Source organism: Rattus norvegicus, chromosome 5 (genome assembly GCF_036323735.1).
Source record: "Rattus norvegicus strain BN/NHsdMcwi chromosome 5, GRCr8, whole genome shotgun sequence".
NCBI lineage: Eukaryota > Metazoa > Chordata > Mammalia > Rodentia > Muridae > Rattus > Rattus norvegicus.
The window spans coordinates 152,057,602-152,083,395 of record NC_086023.1 but is presented as its reverse complement, the minus strand read 5'-3'; the positions used below and the strand labels follow the sequence as shown (position 1 = coordinate 152,083,395).

At 53.2% G+C, this 25,794-nt stretch overlaps 1 protein-coding gene across 2 annotated transcripts in view; it reads left to right on the top strand.

Moving 5' to 3' along the window:
• Window positions 1-25,557, top strand: part of Man1c1 (mannosidase, alpha, class 1C, member 1) — a 139,899-nt gene extending 114,342 nt beyond the window's left edge. Inside the window, exons 5-13 of one of the 2 annotated variants that reach the window (XM_063288064.1) lie at window positions 1,075-1,169; window positions 5,100-5,217; window positions 5,567-5,656; window positions 7,610-7,703; window positions 10,565-10,680; window positions 17,558-17,777; window positions 20,517-20,689; window positions 22,284-22,399; window positions 23,414-25,557. In XM_063288064.1, coding sequence (XP_063144134.1) covers window positions 1,075-1,169; window positions 5,100-5,217; window positions 5,567-5,656; window positions 7,610-7,703; window positions 10,565-10,680; window positions 17,558-17,777; window positions 20,517-20,689; window positions 22,284-22,399; window positions 23,414-23,540 — 1,149 coding nt within the window. In that variant the 3' untranslated portion in view covers window positions 23,541-25,557. The remainder of the gene's footprint in view (window positions 1-1,074; window positions 1,170-5,099; window positions 5,218-5,566; window positions 5,657-7,609; window positions 7,704-10,564; window positions 10,681-17,557; window positions 17,778-20,516; window positions 20,690-22,283; window positions 22,400-23,413) is intronic. The other variant, NM_001108687.1, reaches the window with a different exon arrangement.
• Window positions 25,558-25,794: the final 237 nt, after the last annotated feature.

Here is a 25,794-nt window from a genome sequence, read left to right as displayed (position 1 = left end):
CACGTGGTTGTCCGAGGACAACGTCTGAGAGAGGGCTCTCTCTTTCCATCACGTGGGTCTCGGGAAATGAACTCAAGACCCCTGGGAGGGGGTCATCAAGCTTGGCAGCAAGCTCCTTTATGAACTGAGCCCTCTCGCTGACCCTTTCTGAGAAATTGGTTACGAGAGACACTGGTGAGTCTGAAGGCCACATTTCCTGAGTTAATCTGGCATTTCTGAGGGACAGTTTCAAGGGCTTGGAACCTTGCTTGAGGCCCAGAGCTGTGACCTTGCTATGGCTCCTTAGCTACCACATGGAGGGTTTAAAACAACCTTCCGCCCCTGTGCATAGCATGAAAACAATTGAGTGGCCTCAGACTATCAAAGAAAGACATTTCTCCCACAATCTCACTGGAAGCTGTCACCCAGGAGGTAGAAGTTTCTAGAACCTGGAGGATGGTACAGTCTGGGCTCTAAGTCCAATGCCGTAACATTCTCCTCACAGATACACAGCTCATTTCTCTTACTCTTGCCGTTTTAATTAGCTCCCCGTCACGGAACAAAATGCCTGAGACAACTTAAAGGGAGGTGTACGGCCAGGCTCACTGGTTCGGTGGTCCATGCTTACTTAGCCTGATGCTTCTGCTCCAGAGCAACCCAGGACGTCCCAGCTGGAGCACACCGTGGTAGAGATGCAGGAAACAGAGAGCAAGAGAGTGGGGGGTCCCTCTATCCCCATGAAGCCCCCCCAACCTAATTCTTTTCCCTTAGGTTCCAGTTTCGGTTGCACCATGTCCTGGTAGTAACAAGACTGGGGACCAAGCCTTTAGTACATAGACCTTTGGTCACCTGATCACAATGATGGTCCTTCATCCCCCAGCCATCTGAGGAACAACCCGGGCATTTCCTGAACACAGAAATTGATACTCAGAAATGCCTGGTGTAAAGGATCACGAACACCGGTCGTCTGGGACCGGGTTCTGTCACCACAGAGTGCCTCTTCCGAGTCGGTTCTCCCAGCCTTGGCTGCAGCACTCGGTGACAGTGACCACTCCACCTACTTCAGACTCAGTGCCCGTTGACCTTTCCCCACAGGTGTTCCGAGTGAAGGCCATCAAGCTGGGTGAGAAACTGCTGCCCGCCTTCAACACACCCACGGGCATCCCCAAGGGCGTGGTGAACTTCAAAAGGTGAGAGGCCCCCTGTGAACTGGTGACCGTGCTCTTTCTGTGGGTCCCGAGTTGGGGGCCTGATGAGGAGGCCCAGGGACAGTTGGCAAGCAGAACGAAATCCTAGGGAGTCAGTTTTATGTGACTGAAATGTTTGCAGATGTGGGCGCTGAGGAATGTGGATGGAATAGTCCTAGTCTGTGCACGCTGAGAACTGACCTTCGCTAAGTGCTGCTCCGGACAGGTGCTGGTTGCCAAGTGTGGGTCTCAGGGTTTGAACCACTTAGGCTTGACCTTCTCAGGATGGGAAGGACATTTGTTCCTCTGCAAGCAGCCGCCAGTGTCATGTTGACGTAGCACCTGTTGGCCCTGGCTTCTCAGGTGGATCCCACAGCTCTCTGGGCCATGCATGACATCCTTGAGGTGGGAGAAAGGCTGGGGTCATCCATGCTCCCTGTCTTGCCTGAGCATTCGTCTGGGGTATCTGACAAGAGTGCTGGCCAGGTACCTGGGAGGGGAGTCCATTCATCTCTCCCCAGGCCTCATGCACCCTCGCTGCCCTGTGGCCTTGGTAGCTTTGCCCTCCATGCCCCCCAGACCAGTTCCTCCTTCACCTCCCCCTGGTGAAAAACCTTCCCAGTGTCCTCACTAAAACCTCACAGGGACCAGGGTAGCCGTGAGGCTGACAGAGGCCAGCCTCCATATTGACCTGATACCTGAGAAACATACACACAGGCCTGGGTGCAGAGTGCTTCTCCCCAGACACTGATCCTGAGAATGAGGGCAGAAGTAACCCTCACTTGAGTCTGGGCACAGCCCTCTTTGCCCCTCCCTCGGCCCTAGTCCCCCTTCTCGCCTGCGGCCCTCAGTGGAGCCTGGTCCTACACAGACCCTAGGATTCCTGGCACAGGCCGAGCTATTTTTAGGCTCCTAGCTCGCCATCGAGAGATGCTGCATGCGTGGACTTCCTGGCATCGCTCCCTTTCATATTCTGGGAAAGAAGCAACTGCTAAAATGGGAGGGTCTGAGGGTTACAGCAGCACGCGCTACCAAGGACGCCCCTCAGAGATGCCCTGGCAGAGGCCTAGACCCACTTGCTCTTCCTGTCGGGCTCCAGAAGGCCTGGTCCCCGGCATCTGGCGGGGTAGGTGCACTGCCCTGCCCCAGCTCTGTCCAGCGTGGAGATGGGTGCCCATCTCTGCAGGGGAGGCATGGTGGGAGAGCCAGGGGAGAGCCAAGGGAGGGCCAAGGCCAGCTGTGGCCGGCAGAGACCACTACTACCTGAGACAGTGACTGTGGCCAGTCCAGGGCTGTGTGCACACGCACACACACACACACACACACACGTACACACACCACACGCACATGTACACACCACACACACACACGTACATACCACACACCACCCACACGCACGCACACTCACACTCACACATGCACAATATCGTGCACAAAACAATCCTGCTGCCACCCGTGCCACTTATAAGGGCTCTGACCTTCAAGCTGGCCATTGTCAAGCCATCCTAAATCCATACATGGACTCCTGCAGTCACCCAAATGTACATCTACATGTACGTGGCTGTGCTCTCTCTAATCGTGTATACACATCTCCGTAATTGCTAGCAGCTTTTGAACACACAGGCCCCCCCCCCCTGTGAGCACACAACAGAGAACTTTCCTTTCTAACCACCAGGACCTCATTTTGCCAGGAAAGAAAATGAGGCTCAGAGAAGTGCAGTGACATCCCCAAGGTCACACGGCAACCAAGTAAAGTTAGGATTTGAACTCAGCTCTGGCGGTCATGCGTATACCATACACAGGAAGGAGATTAACCAAATAGTGAGGGGTACTGTGGAGCACCCCCTTGCTGGGGGAGAGGAGAGGAGTGTGGTTCTTACTGTTGGTTCACTGCCTCACAGAGCTGGTCAGAGGACCCCACTCCTTTCCAGAATTTTGTGGGTGCGTTTAGCGCCTAAGATTTAGATTTGGCTCTACTGCTTGCTGTGTGACCTTGAAAAAGTGCCTCCCCCTCTCTGAGCCTAAGTATTCCCACCTCTGACATGAAGATCGCAGTATCTAATGGAGTTGGGTGAAGGTAAAATAGAGACACCAAACTACCTGGCTCCGGTTGGAAGTGTGTTGTCACTTCCATATGCATAATTACATACTGATAAAGATGACAGTCACGTGCATAATTGATGCCTCACGTTAGCTCCCCGAAGCCAAGCAACTTGGTTTAAGGGAGGAGGAAGCTGAGGTCTAGGGAATCAGTAGGACACGCCTGAGGGCCCCTGGTCTGGGACATAGAGGAAGCCAGTAACGAGGCAGAGAGTGACAAAGTGCACCCCCAACATATGCGCGCATGCACGCACACGCGCATGCATCTCTCACACACACACACACGCACACACACAGGCACGCATGCACAGACACACACGTGCACACATGTGCACACATGCGCAAGCACACATGCCCTCCCTACTACCTGAAGCCTCTGGGGTTGCTAACTCTGGGGTGCCAGGAGAGAGAAGAGAGAGGGCCTGTGTGGTGGATATGAGGACAGAACTCACTGGAGGCCGGAAGGGCATGATGGTGTACTTTCGTCCCAGCACTCAGGAGGCAGAGAGGTAGGCAGATCCCTGAGTTCAAGGCCAGCCTCGTCTACAGAGTGAGTTTCGGCATAGCCTGGTCTACATAGTAAAACATTGTCAAGAAAAAAGGAAGGAAGGAAGGAGGGAGGGAGGGAGGGAGGGAGGGAGGGAGGGAGGGAAGGAAGGAAGGAAGGAAGGAAGGAAGGAAGGAAGGAAGGAAGGAAGGAGAGAGAGCTCACTGGGAGGCTGGCTGAGCCACCTGAAGGGTCGTCTTCTCTGTCAGAATACCAGAGGCCAGTACTGAGCAAGGGCAGAGCTCAGAGTGGCTGTGAGGCCTTGGGCCGGCAGAAGTGTGGCTCGCAGGCCCCTCCCAAGTGAACTCCATCTGTGGAGAGGGACAGATGAACAGCAGCTGGTTCCGAGGCAGCAGGAGAACAGAGGAACCCCCAAAAGGCGACACAGCCACCCACAACCCGCAGAGGGAAGGTGGCTGTTGTGCCTGGCTCTCTCCCTCCATCTTCACTAACTCTCTGCAGCGTGCCTGTCCCCTCGGAATCCTAAATATCCCGTGGGAAAGCGATCTAGATATGCGTGTGGAATCTGAGACACACAGGATTCAAAAGCTTGTCTGAGGGTGTCAGCTGACCAGCGCCATACCCTGGGCTTTCTAGTTTCAGGGTGCAGCGGGTGGAGCTCTGGGAAGCCCCCCTCACAGGGTGGGGTGATTCAGTTGGAGGCCTCCAGCAGGGCTGGCTCAGTGCAGCTTACTGTTGGGCCCAGCCGCTGCACAGACTGGTGACTGGCGGATAGTGTCTGACCCTGGGTCTGATCCTTTGTGTCTAGAAGGGAAAGTGGGAAGATAACTCACGTGCTGTCCCTGAGGTGGACATCAGAGCCCCCTGCAAGCACAGGTCAAGAACATGGCTGACATGTTCATGAGAGGCTAGCCTTGGCTACAAGGGCCCCACTTTTTTCACTCCTAACCAACCCCCCCCCCGTGCAGTTTGGGACTTAGATGACCTTGGATAAAAGGACAGGCAAAAGTCTGTGTGTGTTTGGGGGTGTCTCTGAAGATGACCATTGAGTGTCCTGTGGGGTTTGGGAGCTCCTCAGTCACACCGACAATGTCACCTGCAGATTTCACCATAGTCACAACATCCCAAACATTGCAGAGGTTGCTTAGTAGGAACAAAGACTGTGGCATGGGCTCAGACCACCTTCCCCAGGTCCCATCTCCTCACCAGCCTCAGTGATATCCACACAATGGGGCCCAGGAGGATTGGCTGAGGTGCCCGGTGCACAGCAGGCACCACCCTGTACCACAGGAGCCAGCAGGGTGACGCAGCTGATGTCTTTTCAGCGGTAGCTGGGGCTGGGCCACCGCGGGCAGCAGCAGCATCCTGGCGGAGTTTGGGTCCCTGCACTTGGAATTCTTGCATCTCACTGAACTCTCTGGCAATCCAATCTTTGCAGAAAAGGTGAGTTTTCCCTCCCACCCTCTCTGAGGCAGACATCTTGCCCCCCCCCCCCTGCAGCCAAGGGATAGAGGGCAAGTGTCTGCAGTTGAGATTTGCAGGTCCCCGAGCCACCACTCCCGAAGCAGTAGCTAGCGGGAGAACCAACTGTGCCCAACGCCAGGTGGCAGGGAGGGAACAGAAGCAGCCAGAACTCTGCCAGGGAGGTTCGTGCTGGTGCAGATCTGTGAGCCTGTGAAATCTGGAGACTGTGACTGAGAGCGGGGACGGGAACAGGCTGGTGTGCACGAGTACCCTTTCCAGGGACATTTAGCTTTTCTCTGTGTGAGATCTCCCTGCCTTTTCCTCCCAGGTGCTGTCTGGCTCGTGCTGGCAGCAGGCTGGCGGCAGGCTGGCAGAGCTGATTCCTCGACACTGTTCTTGGCTGCCCAAGGCTACACGGGTACTGAGAAGTGCATCCAGGCCTTTGCCTGATCCTGACCCTGGGAAGCTCTCCAGAGGGGCCACAGCCCTGGGCTATCCCCGAGGGAACATCTGGGTTCAGATTTAGTCCCGGATCCAAAGGAAGTCAGCAGACACATATACCCTTTCCAGAACCCTCTGAGAACAACCTTTGGGGTCCCACTGTCCCCCTCAGACGCCTGCACAACTCTACCCCGTGGTGCCATCTTGTGCCATCAGCCGTTCACTGAGCATAGCCACCCCAAACAGCTGGAAGGAAGCAGCCTCCTGGCCTTCGCTCGCCCCAGGCCCTGGAGTCTGCGCATAAATATGAAGCCCAGTGCTCCTCAGTAGGGGGTTTGGGACCACTGTGTCCTCTATGTGGGCACCCATCAGGATAGAGCTCAGACCAAGCTTCCCTCCCCCTTGATTGGTGCCTCTGACCTGCCTCTGGCTCCTGTCCTTACCTATCCAGGGTATAGTCAAGCTCTCCATCAGGGACCTGTGAGTCCTGTGACGACTCAGACGAGTCTAATCCTACTGCCCGATGCCATGCCCTCTGACCCTTTGCCCAGTTCAGGCTTTCTGGTCTCACCACCCTCCAGATGGACCTCCCTGGAAAGCCCTGGCCAGCTCAGGGAAAGGTCCCCAAGAGTGGACACCAGCCCTTGTGGGGGTGGGGGAGGGGCCTGTGGTGGGGGAGGGGTGGGTTGGGGTGGGGGTGAGGTGTTTTCTGCCAACTTGATCTAACGGAGCTGAGCGGTAGAGGGTGGAGTGAGATCCAGAGAGGCTGAGTCACCAGCCCGGGGCGGCCAGCTAGTGAGTGGTGGAGCTTGAGAATTGGGTCAGGAACTTTTCAGCGTCTCCCTTCCCAGGGCATTGGAGCACAGCTGGCCGCAGCTGCTCCAGACTCCGACCCCTCTGTCGCTCTCCATTTGCATACTTCCGCTATTTCCGTCCCCCTGTCACGCCTCCCGCAGAGATGATTATTAGCAGTCAGAGTTTTACAGCACCCTGCCCCCTCCTGGAGAGCTAATATAGCCTGCTTCCCCGGGCCCCACCGGGATAGGGGAGCATAGGACAGGCACAAGAATCTTCCTGTCCCTCCAATGGTCTCTGTTGCCTTAAAGGGACCCGAGGTCCAACGAGGCAAAGCCAAGAGCCTCTGAGGTAAAGGAAGGCTGGTGCTAATGGCTCAACCTCCCAGCTGCCCCTTTGTGCCAGTTTATCAGTGAGCAGGAGGCAGAGTGGTCCTGGGGGCTTGCTCTCCCAGAGAGTCCATGTGAATCCCCTCCCTCCCCCAGGCTGCAAACCCAGCCTCTGCTGTGTGTCACCGTACCCTTGCCCTCTGGTCTGTGTTAGACTCACTGGCTGTTCCATGCAGGGCAAGGAATACAGTCTAAGGACTCAGAGCAACCTGATTCATGCCCCAGCTCTCTACTCTCACTGGGGATGCAGCTCCATCAGTTGTGTTTGCCTAGTATATGTGAGGCCCTGGCTTTGATCTATGGCAGTCATAAACAGGACATGGTCTTGCATGGCTGTGACCCCAGCACTCAGGGTGGAGCTGGAAGATTAAGAGGTCAACCTGAGCTACATGAAACCCTGTCTTTAAAAGAAGGAAATGTACCGCTTACAAGATAGTTACCGCTACTCATCTGAAACTCCTCCTCCCCCAGAGTGGTCTACAGGGGTGGTGCTGGCGGGCAGCCAGCCTGGGATAGGATTATTCCAGGCAGAGCAGTCAGCAGAGGGAGGGTGAGTCAGGCTGCACTTGGCCACATCCCACCATGCTCTGTGTGCAGGCACAGAACCTGTGGCTCTGCCACTGTCCCCCCTCCCCCCACCAGAAAGCTTTAACCCCCATAGTGCACCCGAACTATGCGTTCCGTCCTCATGGGTGGGGAATCGGTGGCTTCTTGAGGAAAGTGACTGTGCCTGGTGTCTCTCACAGGTCAGAAATATCCGCAAGGTCCTCAGGGAGATTGACAAACCCTTCGGCCTCTACCCCAACTTCCTCAGCCCAGTGAGCGGGAACTGGGTACAGCGTAAGTACTGGTCCCGTGGCTTCTCATCCCAGGGTTCCCAGGGGCGGGCACGCCAGCACCTGTGCACCTGACTCCTCCCAGCATCCTTAGCATCCGGCTCTCACAGCAGCTCAGCACCCTCCTCCATCATCCAGACTTACTGGAATGTTCCACTTACTGCTGTCACTCAGACACGACCGAGGGAAAGGCCCTGCGACCTCCCCCTACTCCTTTGATCTGGTTTCCCACCTCAAGGTTTGATTTAGACAAAATTTTAGGTGGGACCAAACTAGGCAGTGATCTGAAATAAATCACTCACCACTGTATTTTAAACTTCCTTGAATCAGCCCTGGGCTTTTCTGCTTTTTCTCTTTAAAGACTTAGCTCAGGCTGTTCCAGGACTTGCTCTATAGATGAGGCTGGCCTTGAACTCAAAGATCTGCCTAAGTCTGCCTCCTGAGTGCCGGGATTAAAGGTGTGCACCACCACCCTACTGTTTAACTTTTTATTTGAGACAAGGTCTTCAGGTAGCCCAGGCTGGCCTCAGACTTGTTAGATAACCAAGGTTGGCCTTGAATTCCCCTGCCTCTACATCCCAAGTGCTGAGGTGGCAAGTGTGTGGCTCCACACCTAACAACTTTGTCAAAAGATACCCATGGGGCATCTCCCAAGCCCTGGCCACAGGCATAGAGTGGGATGAAGAGCTGGCCAGTCCCCCAGACCCTGCTGCACTCACTCATGGGAGAGCCAGGCTCTGAGAGAGTCTCAAAGGCTCAGCCAGTATCAATATCAGTTGGCTCCGAGTTCATTGTTTGGGCGTTTTGTGGGTTGAGAGTTTACTGATGTAAATCTGACTGATAAATTACAAGCCTCTAGAGTTTTGATTTTACCGGGTCACAGGGCTTTGTGACAGCTAACCTCGAGACGGGTGGTGGCTGCATGAGGCTAGCACTGGAGGCAGCGAGACCACTGGGGCCAGAGAGTAGCAGGTGGCACTAGCATGAGATGGTGCATTCCTTTTTTTAATTATTTAAAGCAGGAATGGCACTCTCTCGATCTCTTTGTGGGGTGTGTGCATGTGCGTGTGCGTGTGTGTGTGTGTGTGTGTGTGTGTGTGTGTTACATCATTTGCAACCTCAGAAATGACAGGTGAAAGGGAAAGAGTTAGGGCCACAGCTCAGGTCACCCAGCCTTGGCTCTGTCTGCATCCCAGTCTGCCCATACCTGGCTTCAGCTGCTCAGGAGACCCAACTCCTCCTGCAGCTTAGATCTGCCCAGGATTATCCACTGGCTGCAAACACACACACACACACACACACACACACACACACACAAACACACACAACACACATACCATACACATATACACACCATACACAAACACACATACACACACACTATACACACACACCATACACAAACACACACACTGTATATACACACACTGTACACACACGCACACATAACACATACACACACACCATACACAAACACACATACAATACACACCATACACACACACCACATACATACACACACATATCATACACAAACACACAGATATGCACAACGTAGACCTTTGCATCTACACAAACACACCAAACACACGCCACACTTACATACATACACACAGCCATATGCCATATAGACCCACACATATGCACAAACACACCACACATATACACACACACCAGACAAAGATATAAACCATCCTGCCCTACACAAACACACATACCACAACATACACATGGACATATGCCACACAGACCCATGCATATACACAAACACACCATACACGCATACACAAGTACACAGACATAAGCTACACAGACTCACACATATATACAAACATACCCCACATCTGTACCACATACGCGTGCCTACATAGAAACACATGCACAAAACAACACACATACCATATGAAAGCACACAGAACTATACATACATGCTAATGCTGTCCGTATCACACAAACACACCACATAGCTGCAGAGCTGGCCTACTGGCCCCAGACAGAGAGGGGATCTCAACCCTCCCTTTCAGCTCCCACTGCCTTGGTCCACACAAACCAACTTGGTTTTCTGAGGGGGATCTGTGGCTGGGGTCTGAACTTGCGATCCACTTCCCCAGCCTCTTATGAAGGCCCAGAATTCACTGCTGGGTTTGGCAGACCCCAGTCATACCTGTGAATTGTCTGCCATCAAATGAAGACACATACAAACACACAAATGTATACGTATATGGGTGTGTGTGTGTGTGTGTGTGTGTGTGTGTGTTTCCTGGTATTAAATTATAAATTTTTTTTAAATTGTTTTTTTTTAAGTTTTATTTATTATTTCATGTATGTGAGTACACTGTAGCTGTTTTCAGACACACCAGAAGAGGGCATCAGATCTCATTACAGATGGCTATGAACCACCATATGGTTACTGGGATTTGAACTCAGGACCTCTGGAAGAGCAGGCAGTGCTCTTAACCACTGAGCCATCTCTTAAACCTAAATTATAAATTTTTAATAGAAAAGAAAAACACACACCCTTAACCCCAGCATTGGGGAGGCAGAGGCAGGTGGATTTCTGTGAGTTCAAGGCCAGCCTAGTTTTCCAAGACAAAAAGAGAAACGGAAGTGGGCAGAGAGGGGAATAAATCAGCCTTTACAGCTAATAGCCAGGGTCCTGTGTCATCTTGCTAAGTTCAGATGAACTATGGCCCCAGGGACCCTGGGTGTGGATACAGGACGCCTGACTCAAGATGTCCTGGTTCCCAACTAGGTCCCTTCACCCTACCCAAGTGGGATTGGGTGGCAGCTCAGGCCACAGAGGTCACCATTTGAGCCCAGCCAGTGGCAAATGTGCTAACCCTTCATATCATCTTTTCCTTGCAGATCACGTCTCAGTCGGGGGACTTGGGGACAGTTTTTATGAATATTTGATCAAGTCCTGGTTGATGTCTGCCAAAACAGATATGGAGGCTAAAACCATGTACTACGAAGCCTTAGAGGTAAGAGGCTTCCTGCTGTCTGCGGAGTGGGCAGCCATCACCCCTGGGGGCCCTGAGTGCTGAGAGAGGACGCAGAGTGGGCAGGGAGAGGCAGGAAGGCCTCACCAGCCACACTGATAGCTCCCCAGGCTCCAGAGACATCTGCGTGCCCCTTCCCCACGTTCAGAAACCCGGCTCAGGCAGGTCAGGCCATTTGTCCAAGATCTCATCGGAAGTGACAGCCTGCTTTCCAGAGCTCAGCTTAAGCCCTCCCCCAAGGGTCTCTGGGCTTCAGCTAATGTGCCAAAGCCCAGATGGCAGCCAGGAGCCCCCGGGGGGCTCCCAAGCGAGATCTTCAGCTGTCATCCTGTAAACCAGAGGTGACACTCCAGGAGAGAGAGTGACACCCAGGATGCACAGAGCATGCTCTTGTGCTGGTTCTCGGCATGTGGGCGCAAGGTGAGGTTCAGAGAGAGGACACTTGCCCATGGCCACATGGCACTGAACTGTCAGAGTTAATGTCACTGCTGGTCTAGTCATGGGGTGTGGAATGAAGAGAAGCAGGAGGCTGGGGTGAGTCCCCCACCTCCACCCCAAAGAGAGGAAAATTTAGAACAGAAAAGGGAGTTGGGTAGCTGGGGCTATGGATGCCGGTGAACCCAGCTGGTGAAGAAGCACATTTGGGGGGCTGGAGAGATGGTTCAGTGGTTAGGATCACTGGCTGCTCTTCCAGAGGATGTGGGGTCACTTTTCAGTACCCATATAGTGGCTCACAACCTTCTGTAACTCCAGTTCCATGGGATCCAGTACCATCCTCTGACTTCCCTGGGCCCCAGGCATGCACAATGTACACAGACATACATGCAGGTCAAACACTCATGCACATAAAATAAAAATCATAAATCAAAAAATATATGTGTGTATGTGTGTGTATTACACACACACTTATATTTATATTTTTAGTCAGAGCTTTTCTGTGTAGCCCTGGTTTTCTTAGAACTCACTCTCTAGGGGGCTGGAGAGGTGGCTCAGCGGTTAAGAGCACTGACTGCTCTTCCAGAGGTCCTGAGTTCAAATCCCAGCAACCACATGGTGGCTCACAACCATCTGTAATGGGATCTGATGACCTCTTCTGGTGTGTCTGAAGACGGCTACAGTCTACTTATATATAATAAATCAATAAATCTTTTTTAAAAAAAACTCACTTTGTAGACCAGGCTGGCCTTGAAGTCATCGAAATCTGCCTACCACAAGTGCTGAGATTGTAGCGCCATCACAGTCTCGCTTTGGGCCTCAGTTTCCTCATGAAATTAGTTGGATTCTTTGTCTAATCACCTCGCTTAGAAACACCACCTCACGTCCTTTAAAGTGAGCTCCTCCCTTCCTCTCCACCCTGTGTCTAAATCGGTTCTCCACACAGCAGCCCTGGGGCTGGAGATGCTTCTTCCTCTCCTTGCCAGCTCCCCTTTCTCCTGGAGTTAACCCCATCCCTGCCCTTCACCCATGGGGCCCCACCTGATTGGGACCCTGCCAAGCCCAAGGCTATATCACATCCCTCTTACCCCTCTGCCTCCCCAGATGCACCAGGGCATTCCCACCTCAGCCTTCGTACTTGCTGTCCCCTCCACCCAGAATCCCATTCGAGTGGCCAGGTCCTTAAGACTGGCCAACTCTCCACTCATGCTACTGAAAAGACCTTTCCAGTCTGTCCATCACATGCCCCGGTTTATTCTCTTCTTCACTTGTAACAGAATCTGAAATGATTGTTTGCACACATTTGATCTTCCCCAAATACAACGTGAGTTCTCTAGAATCAACAATCTGGTCTCCATGTTTACCCACATGCCTCACTACTAAAACAGACTGGTACATGGTGGGCACACAGTAATTGTTATAGGAACAAGTAGTGCAGAGTGATGGACAGGAAGAGTGAGTGGGTGATTGGATAGGTGGGTGGATGGGTGGATGGTTGAATGGGTGGGTGGATGGATAGGTGGGTGGGTGGATGGATAGATGGATGGGTGAGTGGGTGACTGGCTTGCTGGCTGGATGATGGTTGAAGGGGTGTATGGATGAGTGGGTAGGTAAATGGATAAATGGATGGGTGGGTGGGTGGATGGATGGGTGGATAGGTGAGTGGATGGATGTGGATGGATGGGTGGGTGGATAGGTGAGTGGTTAGATGGATGGGGTGGGTGACTGGGTGGCTGGCTGGATGATGGATGGAAGGGTGTATAGGTGGATGGATGAATGAGTGGGTGGATGGATGAGTAGATGGGTGGGTGGGTGGATGATGAATGGAAGGGTGTGTAGGTGGATGGATGGGTGGATGGATGTGAATAGTTGCATTGAGGGATTGAGGGATGGATGGATAAGTTGTCAGAGTGATAAAAACAGATGGATAGACGGATGGACAGATAGACGGATAGACATATGAGTGGGTATATGGACTGTGGACAGATGTGAATAGTTGGGTGGATGATAGATGAGTGGATGGGTGTGTCTTAGGGTTTTACTGCTATGAACAGACACCATGACCAGTGCAGCTCTTATAAAGGACATTTAATTGAGGCTGGCTTGCAGGTTCAGAGGTTCAGTCCATTATCATCAAGGCAGGAACATGGCAGCATCCAGGCAGGCATGGTGGATGTTCCAAGGGCAAACAGGAGAACACTGTCTTCTAGGCAGCAAGCATGAGGGTCTTAAAGCCCACGCCCACAGTGACACACCCACTCCAACAAGGCCACAGCTTCTAATAGTGCCACCCCCTGGGCCACGTATATACATACTATCTGAGGTGGACTGGCATGGGCGTCCTGACAGACAGATGAAAGGATAGACAAACGGATGCATGGACTGACAGACATATGAGTGGATAGATGAATGGTGTGTGGATGGGTGAGTAGAGAGCTGGACCAAGGGCAGATGAGTAGATGCGTGGATGACAGATTGATGGGAACAGTCGAAGGAGTACATCCATGCATGGATGAGCTGATGGGTAGACAGCACATTAGATATGCACGGGTGGGTGGATTGGTGGGGATGGGCAGTTGATGTGAGCAGATAGACAGATATAGGGGGGGAGGGGTGGATCGATGCGAATGCTTGGATGGACGCATGGCGGGGGGTGGGGGGAGGGTGGATGGTCTCCAAGCACCACTTGATGGTATGAGTCTACCCAGAAATGGCAGTGCTTTTAGAAGCAGACATCTAGAGCCACGGACCTTTTGAACTGTGGGTTTGGAAGTCTCAGGAGTGAGGTTTCTCTGCCTGGCTCCCTGGTGCCGAGCTCCATGCCATCCAACAGTGCAGCCCAGCGGGCTTCGCCTTGGCCCCGTCTGCCCCTGGCTTTGGCCAGCGTCCTCTGTTGGAGGATTAGGTTCTGCTCCTGCAGCTCTCTGCAGGGTAAAAAAGTTAACGAGCGCACGGACTCCCCGCCCTCAGGGCACACTGTGGTTGCAGCTTCAAGGGGGAGAGATGACCATGAATTATTTAAGCAGTCTGGGAGCCTCAGAAAGCATGGCTGAGTAGAGAGAACTCAGTTCCCACATTTGATCTCCTCTTGGAGCCTGCGGCTGCGGACCCTGAGTGAAGGACAGGCCTTGGCAGGTCTGAGGCTTTGAAGACTATTCCAGTGGTCCTCAGCCTTGCTAGCACGTTGGAATCGCTTAGGAGACTCAGACCCCTTCACAGGCTGCGCCCCAGCAATGGGGCCAGAACCTGGGGTGGCCCAGAGATGCTTCTCTGGAACTTCTCAGGGATCCCTGTGCAGACAGAGCTGAGAACCTGAAAGTTTAACCCATGTCCGTGGGGTGAGCGAGAGGGTTCAGGGCATCTCATAGGCACACCCTTGAGTGTCCTAAGAGGACACTTCAGGAAGACCTGGTCACTGTGACCTCCTCTAGAGAACTATATTAAGTCCCTGTGTTAGCTCCACGTTAAAGATAATAAAATGGAGACTCAAAAAGGCCTACCTGCGTCACAGCTAGAGTCAAGGCGGGAGCAGAGGCCTGCCTGTTTCTGCCTGCACTGACTGGCTTCAAGTCACTTGGGTCCCTGTAGGACTTGGGTGGGCTTCCTAAGAAGCATGCATAGGAAGGAACTGACTGGAGCAGGCACCAGGCCAGGCCACAGTGCCTTCTCGTTCAGACCCTACCAACATCCTGTGAGCTTGTATTCCCATTCTACAGATGAGCAAAAGTAAGTCTTTGGAAAGCTGGAAAGTGTCTCTGAGATGTCCCTCATTACCACCAAACTCTGTACCCTGTCTTGTGACTCGAGCCTGGCCCAGATGCCCCACCCAGAGCCTGCATCTCCCTCCAGACTTAGCTGGAGCTAAGGAGATGTTTCAGTCTGTAAAAGGCTTGCTCCACAAGGGCAAGGTCACAAGTTCCTCTCCAGACCCTACATAGTCAATTATGGTGGCATATGTTCGTAATTTCAGAACTAGGGAGGCAGGTGGGGGTCCTGGGGGGTTGGTCTTAATGGCTGGCTAGTCTAATCAGCAAGCCCCAGATCCCAGTGAGAGACCCTAACCCTAAAAACAAGATGGAGCTGGGTGGGGGCGCACACCTTTGATTCCAGCACGTGGGAGGCAGAGGCAGTGGGATCTGAGTTCAAGGCCAGCCTGGTCTACAGAGTGAGTCCCAGGACAGCCAGGGCTACACAGAGAACCCTGTCTTGGAAAAGCAAAGCAAACCAACCAACCAAGGTGGGCAGTTCTTGAGAACTGTCTGTGGCTGGCCTCTGGCCTCCACATTACAAGCATACCCACACGCGTGCCAGTGTACACATGAACTTGCACACGTGAACACACATAGAGAATGAAGCATGGTGCTTCTGTCTCCACCTATGCTTGTCTCTGTCGCAGTCAGAGACGCTGAGCTGTACTCTCCTCAGAGAGGCAGTTACCCAGCATGTGGGAGGGAGCCTGGAAGAGGCTTTGCCCAGCCCCACGACATGGCATCCTGGCATCTCCCCATATATCTGTTTCATCACATCCCACACACAGTAAGCCTCCTAGACTGGCCCAGATGCCGACCCCCTGCAGTGACCCTTAACAGAGCAGCTGCTGGGACCCCCATTCTACCCAGGAGCCAGTGCTGAACCCGGAGCCATCCCGCCTAGCAGCTGGTGGCACTCCGGGCCCCAGCTCATTCCCCATGTGGAGCTGGTGCCCTTGCAACACACCTCATCTGCCTTTTTCCATCTGCCATCCAGTGAAGGTCCTGCAGCCAAACCCCCCATCCCTGGCCCAGACAGGGGAGGAAAAGGAAAAGTGGATCCAGAAGCCAGCCCCGTCTCCATGTGCCAGGCCTTGGCTGGCGGCTGGCGGCTGGAGGCTGGCGGCTGGCGGTGTCAAACCACACTCAGATAATGGGGCCGAGGGAATTGTATGTAATCATGCTCCAAATGGAGAACCAGGAGGTAGGAGTAGGAGGTTCCACCTCCTCCTCTCTCCAAGGACCACAGGATGCTGGAGGAGGCCTTCCAGGGCTCAGAATGCAGGATGGGGCATACACAGCCAGAGGCAAGAGACCTCTCTGCCCTCACTCTGCAAAGCAGAGCGGCTACGCTTTCATCCCCAACTGTCTGCTGACCACAGTCGTTCCTATGTGCATTTGGATCTCTGCACCCAGAGCTGGGCCCTTCCACAGTGCTGCTGTGTCCCCAGCCCCTGGCCCTCTTGGAATATCCAATGGAGGGGGGCGGGGCGCATGAACAGGAAAAGGCCAATGAGGCTGGGAAGGGGACAGGCTGCTGAGGACTCATGGGCAGCATTTGTAGGGGACTCTGATGCAAAGAGACAAAGCTGATATGGCACAGAGAAGGTGTTTAACTTGCCCAGCGCCACACAGCGGAGCTGATAGAGAAGAGACTTGAACTCATAGAATGTGTGCCCAGGAGTCAGTCTAGAAAACCAGCCACACCTTGGGGGGCCTGATCAGGCCTGTTGAGACCTTCTACCGAGGCTCTGTGGAAGTTGTACAAAGGCCTGTGGTATGATCCAATTCATTTCAGAGTAGACTAGAGGCCGAGGACCAGTAATGTCCCCGTGGGTCCAGAGTTAAAATCAGGACTCATGGGCCTATGGTGACAAGCTTTGGGCCATGTGGACAGCACCCAGCTTCAGAGTTCCTGGCACTATCGGCAGGGAGCAGAAGGCACCCCAACACCATGAGTCATTTCTCAGGAGCCCCTTTCTACTGAAAGGAGCTCGCAGCGCCTGCAGCAGGAGCAGAGCTCTCCTGGGTGATGTGAGCTGGTCCTCCCTCAGCCAGCAAGGAGAGAGCACTGCTGAAATCCTGGACAGAGCAGAGCCTCTTTCTAGATGAGACATAGAGGCCTCCCTTCCAGGAAGACACTTAGCCACCAGAAAACCAGGAACTCTGGTACAGGCCAGCAGCCTTCGGGCTGAGCCCTTCTAGGGCTTAGCAGACGGTGAGGTGGAGGCAAAGTTTGGTTAATCTTTATTTCATTCATCGTGATTATTGTTGGCTCTGGGAATCTGACTCAGGTGGACAAGTTTGCCAGCTGATCCCATTGTAAAGATTTTTCTAAGCGTTCTTTAAAACACTGGTTCCTTTTAACCCCTAAAACTTTTGTGTGCGGGCACGTCTGTGCACCATGTGCCTGCAGTGCCTGCAGAGGCCAGAAGAGGGCGTCAGACCGTCTGTAACGCCAGTCTGCTATGTGGATTCTGGGAATGAACCTGGGACTGGAAGAATAGCCAGTGCTCTTAACCGCTGAGCCATCTCCCCAGCCACAAGAAGGAGAAGATTTTGAAGCCCCATGTTATGTCTTAGCTCCCGGGAGGGCCCCTGCCACACACTGGCTCTGGGGGACAGAAGAGCACCTGCCACTGTTCCCTCACCACGCTGTCCTCCCCACCCCCCAGGCCATAGAGACCTATCTGGTGAATGTCTCTCCGGGGGGCCTGACCTACATTGCTGAGTGGCGAGGAGGAATTCTGGACCACAAGATGGGACACCTTGCTTGCTTCTCGGGGGGCATGATCGCCCTTGGTGCTGAGGATGCCAAGGAAGATAAAAGGGCCTACTACCGAGAGCTTGCAGCCCAGATCACCAGGACCTGCCACGAGTCCTACGCCCGCTCAGGTAACCCTGCAGGGATAAAAGCAGCCCTGGATACCCAGGCTAGACACCAGGAAGCACAGGCCAGAGCAGCAGAGCAGTGAGGAGGGAGGCTCTCTTAGTACCATCTCTCCTGGGAAGCTATTGGAATTTCAGTGAGAAGGAAGCAGTTCTGTCACTGGCTGTATTCTGTCCGGCACCGAGAAGTGTCCCAACTGAGCCTCCCGGCACAGAAGGGGAATCTGAGGCTCAGAGATGACATGGCCAAGGTTCCACAGGAGGCAGGGATTGGAGGGTCCCCCAACATCCATGGCTGGTTGACACCTGAGCCCCACAAATCCTCTGCCTGTCTTCTGCACCCCATGCAGGCTCTCACCCTGTGTCTAGCCACCTTCTGATTCAGGACAACCAGCGAACTTGAAGGTCTCTTTGCACACAACGGGCGCTTACCAAAACCGTGTAATAGGGGCATGAGCCCCAAACCTCATTTTATACTTGGTGAAACAGCCCAGAGAGGGGGAGCTGCCTTAGAGAGAGTTCCCCTGAATGTGAGTAGCTGAGCCAGACCCTGATAGCCAGTTACACACGCGCACACACACACACACACACACACACACACACACACACACACATTCTGCCCTTTGGAAAGTGGCCTGCCTCAGACCCATAGTGGGTGGATGAAAGGCTCCATGGGTAGATGAGAGCCTTGGGTGGATGAGAGGCTCCATGCAGTCCTGAGCCTCTGTCTTCTCATCTGTCCAGTGGGGAGAACAGCACACAGCTGCCTGAGCCATGCTAGACCCTGAGAGCCAGCATCTAACCGGCCCTGCATGAGGCTCTGACAGCCAGAGGCCAGCGACAAGTGTTAGGGCTGGAGCTGGTTCCAGGCGGCTTCCATCCGTGCTGGGCCTGAAATCGGGCGACCCATTCTTTGCACTGGGCTCTCTGCGCCAGGGCCGTCAACAAACGGGAAACCTCAGGAATAATAAAGAGTCGCTGTTTGTCTGGGACAATCACCCAGGGCTGGAAAAGACAGCCGCTTAATCGAGCATATTGTCCCAACCAGCCTGGCTTGCCTGCTGCTGGCTTTGCCGCCGGTGCCTCTGTCACCCCATTAGCAGCTTGGCACAAGCGCTGTCTCCCAGTGGCAGAGCCTGGAGCCATCTGGGGGTGGAGGGCGGGGGGGGGGGCAAAGAAGCCGAGCCCAGTTGACTCCTAAGAAGATACATCTCCAGAATGCCAGCAGGCTCTGCAGAAAATCCCCTACCCTGGAGCCTCCTGGGGGCCAAGGCCAAGCAGGAGTGAGGACATACCCAGGACTAGAGCCAGTGCTCAGCTGGCCTGGACAGGTGTGCAGGCAGGAGAGGTGCAACCTAGCTCAGCCTTGACTTACTGTGTGGCCTTGGATAAAATGCTTAGCCTCTCTGATCCTGTTTCCATAAGAAAGAAGGATTGCCCTTTGCAAAAAAGAGAAAGAAAAAATAAGGACTGAAAAAATAAGGGGGCCCTGGAAATCACAGATGGCAAGATGGTGCCTGTGCTTTTTTTGTTTGTTTGTTTTGGTTTGTTTTGGTTTGTTTTGTTTTGGTTTGGTTTGGTTTGGTTTGGTTTGGTTTTATAGACCAGGCTGGCCTCAAACTCACAGAGATCTGCCCGCCTCCCAAGTGCTGGGATTAAAGGTGTGTGCCACCAAGCCCGTTTGTTACTGTGGAAAACAAAATGGCAGCAGACTGCCCCCACACAAAACCTAGACCCCACGAAGCCAAACCAGGCCTAGCCAGGTGCTTTTCCAGGCCCCTGTCTGAGTTCACATCACTGATTGATGTCAGGGCAGGAACTCAGGACAGGAACCTGGAGGCAGGAATGTAGGTAGAGGCCATGGAGGGGTGCTGCTTACTGGCCTGCTCCTATGACTTGCTCAGCCTGCTTTCTTATAGCACCAGGACCACCAGTCCAGGGATGGCCCTTCTTCTGTTGGGCTAGGCCTCCTTCTGCAATGATCAGTTAACACTGCAGACTTGCCTCTAGGCCAGTCTTATAGTCCATTTCTCAATTAAGATCTCCTCTACTTGGGGGCTGGAGAGATTGCTCAGTGGTTAAGAGCACTGGCTGCTCTTCCAGAGGTCCCGAGTTCAAATCCCAGCAACCACGTGGTGGCTCACAATCATCTGTAATGGGATCTGATGCCCTCTTCTGGCGGACAGCCATAAAATAAATAAATATATATTTTTTTTAAATCCCCTCTTCCCAGATATGTCTAGATTCATGCCAAGTTGACAAAAAACAGCCAACATTGACCCTCCAAAAGAGGCCACTCCGTGTTTTTTCAGGTGACCAAGAGTGTGTGAGGGAGGGGTTAGGGAAGGGACTAGCAGGTAACACACTAGCATAATAAAGGTTCTGGTAAGTCCTACAACCCCAACATTTTGGGGAGAATGGTTGAGACAGGTCTCAAAATGTAGTCCTGGTTTGCCTGTAACTCATTCTGTAAATCAGGCCAGCCTCAAAATCAGAGATCCCTCTACTTCTGTCTCCTGAGTGCTGGGGTTATAGGTGGGCACCACCACATCCAGTTAAACAGCTAAATTCTTTAAGCTTCCATGAGCTTGCTGGAGGCTGTGCCCAGCTTAGTGCAACTTAGAGGGACAATCGACAAGGCTACCCCATCTCAGCCCTCTGTCCACACCCATCCAGGTGTATTCTAGACAGGGTCCAGAGAATTAGGAAGCCGGGGTTCTGACTGGTTGTTGATCTGTCCCACAGACACCAAGCTGGGGCCTGAGGCCTTCTGGTTCAACTCTGGCCGAGAGGCGGTGGCCACACAGCTGAGCGAGAGCTATTACATCCTGCGACCTGAGGTGGTGGAGAGCTACATGTACCTGTGGCGGCAGACACACGACCCCATCTACAGGGAGTGGGGCTGGGAGGTGGTGATGGTGAGTGTGGCTTAGTGGCTGTCCCTGGGAAATGAGCCTCTGGCTGGGGAACCACAGGGAGGCAGCCAGGCTGCCCTCCGGCCAAACGGTGGGATGGGAGAGTTAGGCAGGAGGCTGCGGAACCAAGAGCACACGCACCCAGCCCCGGGAGGCCTTTCTGAGGCAAGGCTGGCATTGTTAAGGAGAGCCCAAGTGTCTGTGACCTTGGGGACAAGGCTGGTGGCCACCCCACCAACATCTAGTTGCTATGCCTTAGCGGTGCTGCTCCTGGCCCCGGATTCTGCATGGCCTACTTCAGGTGCCTCCTTTGAAACAGGGCCAGCTGCCAGCCAGCAGATCATGCTACTCAATCTCTAGCAACCCTCCAATCCCCGTGGTCTTCCCTCCATCACAAGCACCCATTAGAAACCTGGCCTCCCTGGGGCGTCTTAGTCACTGTGCTGTTGTGAAGAGACACCATGACCAAAGCAGCTCTTATAAGAGGAGGCACGTAATTGAGAGCTTCCTTACAGAGTCAGAGATTTTCATTCTCATCATGAGAGGCAGCTTGGCAGCAGGCATGGTGCTGGAGAAGTAGTGAGAGCTCTATCCTGATCCACAGAGAGACAAGAGACAGAGAGATTAGAGGGAGAGGGAGAGAGAGACAGAGACAGAGAGACAAGAGGGAGAGAGAGACAGAGACAGAGACAGAGAGACAAGAGGGAGAGAGAGACAGAGAGACAAGAGGGACAGGGAGAGACCAACAGAGAGACAAGAGGGAGAGAGAGACAGAGACAGAGAGAGAAGAGGAAAAGAGACTAAAGCTGAAACTGAGCCTGGGATAGGCTCTTGAAACCTCAAAGCCTACCCCCAAAGACAAGGCCACACCCACACCAACAAAGCCACACCTCCTTATCCTTCTCAAAGAGTTCCATTCCTTGGGACTATGCATTCAAATAGATGAGCTTGTGGGACCATTCTTATTTAAAGTACCACATAAGGGTAAATGGAGAAGACAAGGGTAGTGCTTCCAGAAAATTCTCTGATAGGTCCTTTGTCCCTCTTTCCACAAGCCCACCCCACCCCGTGCCCATGCCAACAAGGGTCACCTGCTTTGGGGACAGGCTATCCTGGCAGCACACACTCCAGCTTACATTTGGACTCTGAGGACTCATGCAGGGACTTGCTTCCCTGAGGCCCTGGTTCTTGGTTATGTTTGTCCTCAGAGCAGAAGGGAGCCCTGCTGGATGTAGAGAAAAGCAGCAGTAAGCCCGAAGGCCTCTGAGTCTGTTCTCTGGATCCCAGCAGGCCCTGCAGATTGCCAGCAATCATCCTTGACATCCTTACCTCCGTGGTGACGGTGTTGGTCACCAGGTCACCCAGGTCCCTGGAAGGTGGAGAAGCCAGGGCTAGACTCAGACCAGGGAGTTGCTCACTTACCTGGGAAAGCATCAGAGCGAGTGGAGGTGGTGTGGTCAGGCTGACCTGGGAAGAAGGACGTAGCTGGACCCTCCCTCCCCCCAAGTAGCCAGCCAAGGGTTGGGACCTGTGTGTTGTTGAGCTCCAGCCACTGGACATCTCCTCCCCACACTAAGCTGCTGCTCCCTTTCCCCAGGCCTTGGAGAAACACTGCCGGACGGAAGGTGGCTTCTCGGGGATCCAGGACGTGTATAGCAGTAACCCCAACCACGACAACAGGCAACAGAGCTTCTTCCTGGCTGAGACACTGAAGTGAGTACAGCTCTTCCCAGGTCAGGCCCACAGCTCAGGAGTCACAGGCAAGGAGTCCCTGTGGGGGTAGAGGCTAAGGGTCCTCAGGGCTGCACAGCAGGCTGAGCTCTAGTCAGGCCTCATTCTTCCCAAGAGCCCCAACGGTCACCATAGCTGTGCTTTCCCAAACCCCTTCACCCCGTCCTTTGCCACTCTTTGTTTCAAAATTCAGTCTCACACACACACACACACACACACACACACACACACACACACTCACAGACACTCACACACATACCCACACCACACACACACACTCACACACACATACACCACACACACACACATACACCACACACACATACCCACACCACACACTCACACTCACACACACATACACACCACACACACACACTCACACACACACATACACACACCACACACACACTCACACATACCATACACTCACACACACATACACTCTCACACTCACACACTCTCACAATCACACACACTCACACTCACACACACACACACACACACACACACAGAGACCACCACGTGACATGTGACATTGGTCCTGTCTCCCTGTAACCTCTGCAGCCCAGCTTGGAGCGCTGGGCAGTCTCCTATCTGTTTCAGGTAGAGTCTGCTGCCCTGCTGCCCTTCCTCCCTCGCTCTGCTCAGAGTCCTGAGCTGTGTCTTACTCTGGTGGTCCCTCCTAGTAAGTCCCCACACCAGAGCCTAGAGTTCCCAGAACCCAGCTGTGTCACTGCCCTGTGGGAATTTAACAGCCTGGGAACCTAGTAATACTTTGGGCAGGTACAGAGCCCGGGCCACCACACCAAGAGCGAGTCTCGGCTCTAAAGTCCACAGGGCTCACAGCAGAGTGGATCAGGTTATGAAGCAGTGGGTGTTGCCAGAATTGAATAGGTCTCGGGATACATATCAGCATCCGTGTTTCCTCAGGACCAGCACCGGCAGTGCCCCCTCCCCCACACTAACTGCTCTCTCCTTCCCTGCCCCGCCCCACAGATATCTCTATCTTCTGTTCTCTGAAGATGATGTGCTGTCGCTGGAAGACTGGGTGTTCAACACCGAGGCTCATCCACTGCCCGTCAACCGCTCGGACAGCTCCAGCGTGGCTGGGCACCGCCACTGACCACTGTCTCCACGCCCGTGTCTCAGGGACGCCTCTACTTTCTTGGGATCCGGGACCGTTCTCAGAGGCACTGGGGACGGAAAGCCCACTATGGGCAGACCCTGGACGGATGTGTCGGACAGACGACTTTTTTTCCTCTGTGAGGAGACAGGAGCTGGTGACGTACCAGCATGGGACCCGGGCTGTGGTCCCCGGCGCCTACGCGTTCCTTTCTACGGGGGAATTTCTGTGCCCCCACACTTGCTGTCACTGGGCCAAAGGACTGGAGGTTTGCATATCCATCTCATGTATTTGATTCCGTTTCCTTTTTGGTTTCAGGAGTTCAGTTTTGCTTGACTTTACTTTTTTTTTTCCTCTCTACCCATTTGAGTTTTATGGTGATCATAATTTTCAAAATCACGGTGTCACCTAACTCAAGGAGACCATAAGTGTTTGCGCGCACACACACACACACACACACACACACACACACACACACACACACACACGACCCATCTGCTTTCAATGCCTTTCACTCGTTGTAGACTCTGTCCCACTTTGTGTCACCTACCCCATCATTCGAGGAAACGCTTCCCCTTTGCTTTGGTCCCAAATGTTACAAATCACTGATGTTATTTTCATTACTGTAATGGAAAAAAATATATGTGAAGTAGAATAAAGGAGTTCATTGAATAAGAAGTAAGATCGGACTCATTGGCCACCAGTGGCTCCTGGGGAAAAAATGTCCCTACAGTGTCATCAGAAGCAGTCACCGTCTGCCTCGCCGCCGAGCTTCTCTGTCTCCCTTCAATTAGCCCCAGAAATCCAGAAAATGGGAAGCCAGCCCTTTGGGTAGAGTTGGGTAGGCATACTCTGATGGAGGCTGGGAAGAATTCCAGGGAGGTGACTCTGTTTGCCTGAGGTCACACAGCCAGAGGAAGAGGCAGGAGTAAGCCTTGCCTCCGGAATCTCCTGGCCACCAGGTCCTTTGTTCCTCTGCTGTCAATCATCGATGCTTGATGAGCCCCTCCCCTCACCGGGGTTAGATGGTCTCTGCCCTGCAGTCAGGTCGCTAGGATCATACATGATGCCCGCCTATGTCAGTGGGAAGGCTACCGACAAGGACACAGGAGGCTAAGACAACAATAGCCTGTCCCCGGGGTTAGGGACAATAAGGACTTTTAAGCCAAGAGCCAAAGACAAGTAGTAGCTATGTACAGACAGGGACAGAAATAGTGTGATGATGTCTTCTAACCCAGACCCCTTGTCAGTCTCTCTGTGCCCATCTATGAACCCAGAAGCCATCCGCATGCTGAGGAGGCCCAGTCCCTACCCTGAACTAGCAGGCTTTCCTTTCCAACAGATCCACTTGCAGCCTGGACACAGCTGAAGTCCTGGGTAATGTTGACTCTCTCCCAGCCCCTTCGGTAGACAGTGCTTGTCAACTGGCCATCAAGATAATGGGACTCCGGGCCTGCTGACCCACTGTGTGAGCCCAGACCAGTCACCTCACCTCACTGGGCTCTTTTCTATCAGCAGAAGTCCCACCTGCTAAGGTTGCTATGAAAACCAGCAAGATGCTCCTGATACCCTGTGGTCCAGCATCCACTGCCTCCTTGTTCTGGAGGCTCCGGCGGCCCAGCTCTTCCTGAACAGAGAGTTGCGCTTGCACAGTCCCTGTAGCAGGAACCCCGGCCCTCAGAGCATCAGTCACACACTATGATCAGGTGTCACAGAACAGAGTCTCCTGCTACCCATAGCACACAAGTCAAAGGAAAAGGGACACTCGCTGCACAAACACTGTAGGACAATTAAGAAACCAAGCTAATCGGAAAGGAAATACAGTTACCATCCTACTCTCCGGAATTAATACGGTTATATTTTCTTCTAGATCTTTTTCTATGAATATATAGAAAATATATTTTGCAAATGTGGTGTCAGCCTATGCATACTGTTTTCTTATAACCCGCTTTTGCACTTAACTATATATTGTCAACATCTTTCCATGTCAAAAAAAAATACACATATGTCAGCACTCTTCCTGGCTGTATAGTTTTCCACCGTGCGTCGTCTTGTGCTGTGTGTATCGAATACTGGGCGTTCGGATTTGAGTCTTTGAGGATTCTTAGTTGTGGCTTTGACAGCAGCAATAGCCTGTATTGAATAGCTGGTGAGTGGCTCCAGGAACAAGGCAACAGCTAGACCTCAAAAGGAACAAGAGAGCTGGAGAGATGGCTCAGTGGTTAAGAGCACTGACTGCTCTTCCAGAGGTCCT